The following is a 5,000-nucleotide window of genomic DNA, read 5'->3' as shown; positions in this document are numbered from 1 at the left end:
CTTCATCACAAACATCGTGTTGTGCGGTCAGTTCAGTTTCTCAAGGAGGCGTCACTGCGTTCGGACGAATCCATATACGCTAAACATCATCTGCTAAACAGATGCCTGACCATCAGCGTAACCCAACACGTTTAGTCAGGCCTTGAGGGAAGAAAGGATGCATCATTAAAAAAGAAAGAAAGAAAATAAATAAATGTATAATTAAATAAATTGTGAACGCAAGGCGAAAGCTGAGGAAGAACAATGTGTGTGTGTAAGTTCAGTTGAATTCAGCGTGGCCTTTGGAGCACACAGCCACACACCAGGGCTGAAACTATATATATATATATATATATATATATATATGTGTGTGTGTGTGTGTGTGTGTGTGTGTGTGTGTGTGTGTGTGTGTGTGTGTGTGTTTACAGCCACGTCATACAAAAAGAACTGTGTGAATATGATTTCAAAGTGTGCTGATATCCGCAAAACATGAGACCAAAGTGTGCCGAAATGCGTGAATGAAATGTGATACAAAAGTGCACTGATGCCTGTGTGTGAATGCGAGACAAAAAAAAAACAAAAAAAAGAAAAGAAAAAAAGTGCGTGCTGATGTCCGCGTACGTGAGACAAAAAGAAAAGCAGACAAGACTGACAACGTGAAGGTTATCATGGACAGGAGTGTTAGCGTGAATCCACCCACCCCAATCCCGTACCCAAAGTAACTAAATACATAAATGACAAAAAGGGAAGAAACAAAGAATGAATGAATGAATGAATGAATGAATGACAGAAAGAAAGAAACAAACCAGCAAAGAAGGAAGGAAGGAAGGAAGGAAGGAAGGAAGGCAGGAAGGAATCAAGCAAAACAAACACAAAAGAACTAGCAAGTAGCCTAACAACGATGTAAACAAAATGTAGATTCTAGAGAAACAACAACAAAACAACTCTCACACACACACACACACACACACACACACACACACACATATATATATATATATATATATATTTCTTTTTATCACAACAGATTTCTGTGTGATATTCGGGCTGCTCTCACCACTCAGGTTCTAGTGAAGGGGGAGAAAATACAGGCAGCTGAGTCGTGATTCGAACCAGCGCGCTCAGATTATCTCACTTCCTATGCGGACGCGTAACTTCTAGGCTATCACTCCACACACACACACACACACACACACACACACACACACACACACACACACACACACACACATATATATATATATATATATATATATATATATATATATATATATATATATATATATATATATATATATATACATATATATGTCAATCTAAGTAAAACTTACAGTTCACAGGCTTCAAGCAAGAGAGGTCACGGGGCGTACAGTCTTCTGTAAACAAAACAACAACTGCAATCAGCAGAAAGAAGAAACAGCGATTGATATTGATGTGTTTATGTGTCCATGTGCCCCCATCCTCCCTTCCCCCCCCCCTTCCCCCCTCCCTCCCCCGCCTCATTGCTCTCTGACAATGTGAACAGGGAAAGGAGCTCAGAAGATTAGTGTATATTAGCCCGTGTATGCGTGTGTGTGTGTGTGTGTGTGTGTGTGTGACTGAGATTCCATGCTATTTTTATGTTTCGTGTTTAACTCTTGTTGTTGTTGTTACTGTCTAGTGTCCGTTCCGATTTTTTTTTTTACCTTTTTCATCTTGTGTGTTTGTGTGTGTGTGTGTGTGTGTGTGTGTGTGTGTGTGTGTGTGTGTGTGTGTGTGTGAGAGAGAGAGAGAGAGAGAGAGAGAGAGAGAGAGAGAGAGAGAGAGGGAGGGAGGGCATGGTGAAAAGAAGCTTCCAGCTTATCCAGTTTACATTCAATAAAACATTTGTTCATTGTTCTCTCTCTCCCTCTCTCTCTCCCACCCCCCCTCTCTCTCTCTCTCTCTCTATCTACAGCACACATGGTGAAACATGTACTCACCTTCGTTCCCGTCATTTTCCCGTTGATTGGTTCTGAAAACCCAAAGGTCAATTTTTTTTTTAAAATTCCATATTCTGAGCGAGAGAATAAGAGAGATGCGGAGGGAGGAAGATGGAGGGGGCGGAGGAGAGAGAGAGGGGGGGGGGCGGGAAGAGGGGGGGGGGGAGGTAGAAACGAAACGAAACGAAATTTTATTTTACCAGGGTAGATGAGCAAGTCCATATGCTTTTTTTTCCACCCAGCCCTGGACATTAAAAAACCCCCAAAAAACAAAACAAAAAAAACCGCACAAAAACGCAAATATCAAGCATAAGAAAAAAAATCAAAGTATTAAATCGAGAAAAAAAACAAAATGAAAAAAGGGCAGGGGGGCGGGAGGAGGGAGATAGAATCCACTGACCACAAACAAAATTACATTCACACTCACGCACTCGGGGTTGGGTGGGGGGTGGGATGTTACAAAGGGAGATAACCACAAAAAAGAAGAAGAACAAATCAGGCATCATCTACAACTCACACACAGACAAACAAGGCAACCAAACACTATCAGAAAAAAGCAAACACATTTATTGATTTGAAGAGAATAGAGACAACCAAACACTATCAGAAAAAAAAGCAAACACATTTATTGATTTGAAGAGAATAGAGACAAGCAAACACTATCAGAAAAAAAAGCAAACACATTTATTGATTTGAAGAGAATAGAGACAACCAAACACTATCAGAAAAAAAGCAAACACACTGATTTGAAGAGAATAGATCAGGTATTGTGATGTATTACCTGTGAAGTTAGGTTCTTAAAAAGGAAAGTTTTGTAGGCTGATTTAAATGAACTGATACTGCTTTTGTTTTTAATAATTATATTCTGGTAAAGAGTTCCAAAGTGTTCCCCTTGAGTTTGTCAGACGAGTGTTAGCTTTCTAATCAAAGATATGCGAAAATGATAAATGTTTGTTTTAACTCTTTCCATACGAACGGCGAAAGAGACGACGTTAACAGCGTTTCACCCCAATTACCATCATCAAAATATTGCAAGCGGGAGGCTCTTATACTGAAAACGTGAATGTTGACAAAGAATACCACAATTCTGACGACGGAAGCTAAAGGTTGGGTCATTCAGACACCCACTGGACATCCGAAGGGTTTGTGTAGAGGAGAAGAGAGGACTGGCCGTACTGAGTGAGTTAAACACTTAGTTGGAAACTACACAAAGTTTTCATTTTGCTTGACTTATTTTTCTAATCTAAAACATACGAGAAAGATAATAAAAGAACTAAGAAAAAAGAAAGAAAGAAATAGAAATAGCTATCTATCTATCGATCCATAAATGCGTGTCAGAAACACGACTCTGAAATCACTACAATCTACATTCAGCCTGGCTTCGTCGAGCTTTAGTCAAGTGTTATTACAATTTGGGTTTTCTAACATCCCAGGGCACATGGTTATCAGATGTTCACCATATATATATATATATATATATATATATATATATATATATGTGTGTGTGTGTGTGTGTGTGTGTGTGTGTGTGTGTGTGTGTGACAAAATGATAGATACATAGAATGCAAACGATTGAGGCAGAGAGCAGTGAATGTTATTTAGTAGACCGTCCGGAAAATATCAAGTACTCAGGAAAAACGTGCTTGTTACAATGCATGCAAGTTCACAAACACGACTCAACGAACGGATATCAGGGACTGATTGGTGTGTGGAGTTGGGGTTGGGGGAAGGTGGGGGGGGGGGGTAGGTTGATGGAGAGGTTGTCGGCTGAGTGCTGACGCGTCAGTGGGTGGAGGAGGGTGAAGTTGGCGTTTTCGTGCCAGCGTTTGTTTCGTGACGGGTTGGGCAGACGGGATGAGGGGTTGGTGGTAGGTAGGGGGCCAAGTGGCCGCCATGTCAGTGCTCCCGTGCAGCACGTGCGCCGACAATGCAGTGTGTGTGTGTGTGTGTGAGTGTGAGCGTGTGTGTGTGTGTGTGTGTGTGTGTGTGTGTGTGTGTGTGTGTGTGTGTGTGAACGTAAAACAAAAAAATACACATGGTGGTGGTGGAGTTGGCGTTGGTGTTTTTGTGTTGTGGTGAATTGTACTATGCAGTGCTGTGCTGTGTTATGTTTTTCGTCACGACTGACTTCTCTCTGTGAACTTCGGGCTGCTCTCCCCGGGGAGAACACGTCGCCAGAGTGCAGCGCCACCCATGTTTTGTGTCGTTGTCAGTTTCAGTTTCAGTTTCAGTGAGGTGTCAGAGCATGTGGACTGACATACACCACACGCACAGAGAGAGAGAGAGAGAGAGAGAGAGAGAGAGAGAGAGAGAGCAAACACACACAGCAAACACACACAGCAAACACACACACATGCACACACAGAGTAAACACACACACACACACACACACACACACACACACACACACACACACACACGTACACACACACACACACACACACACACACGTACACACACACACACACACACACATACACACAGCAAACACACACAGCAAACACACACACATGCACACACACACACACACACACACACACACACACACACACACACACACAGAGCAAACACACACAGCAAACACACACACATGCACACACAGAGTAAACACACACACACACACACACACACACACACACACACACACACACACAGAGCCATGACACAAAGGAATACTCACAAAGTGAACACGACATGGAACAGGATCAGAAGGCGACCAGGATGTAAAGCCATGGCCTCGGGTACCTCTGTGTACAGACAGAACATGACCGTTACATGACAAACTCTAACACTGAAGGGTGACACTATCTTTAATCTGGCAAATGATTCATATATTTAGCATATGATATTAGGATATCTTCATCATTCGACCTAAGCAGCAATATCGTATCTTCTCTTTTTACAACATCCTTTTCAAAAAGAATACATTTTTTTATGAATAAAATCATAAGATTAAGACCAGAAAATGTTTGGGTTTAAAAATGGCATGACTTCATATTTTTTCTTGTTCAGAATTATAAAAGAAAGGATATACAAATTCTGGACAGAACACATACAATG

At 41.5% G+C, this 5,000-nt stretch overlaps 1 protein-coding gene across 3 annotated transcripts in view; it reads right to left on the bottom strand.

The window, feature by feature from the left end:
• LOC143301089 (uncharacterized) overlaps positions 1–5,000 on the bottom strand; it is a 28,411-nt gene that overhangs the window by 6,947 nt on the left and 16,464 nt on the right. For all 3 annotated transcript variants that reach the window (XM_076615097.1, XM_076615096.1, XM_076615098.1), the window contains exons 2-4: positions 4,621–4,687; positions 1,941–1,972; positions 1,311–1,355 (exon numbers count right to left, since the gene is read on the bottom strand). In XM_076615097.1, coding sequence (XP_076471212.1) covers positions 1,311–1,355; positions 1,941–1,972; positions 4,621–4,673 — 130 coding nt within the window. In that variant the 5' untranslated portion in view covers positions 4,674–4,687. The remainder of the gene's footprint in view (positions 1–1,310; positions 1,356–1,940; positions 1,973–4,620; positions 4,688–5,000) is intronic.

Source organism: Babylonia areolata, chromosome 27 (genome assembly GCF_041734735.1).
Source record: "Babylonia areolata isolate BAREFJ2019XMU chromosome 27, ASM4173473v1, whole genome shotgun sequence".
NCBI lineage: Eukaryota > Metazoa > Mollusca > Gastropoda > Neogastropoda > Buccinidae > Babylonia > Babylonia areolata.
Note: the sequence above shows the minus strand (reverse complement) of the source record. Positions and strands in the feature narration are given on the sequence as shown.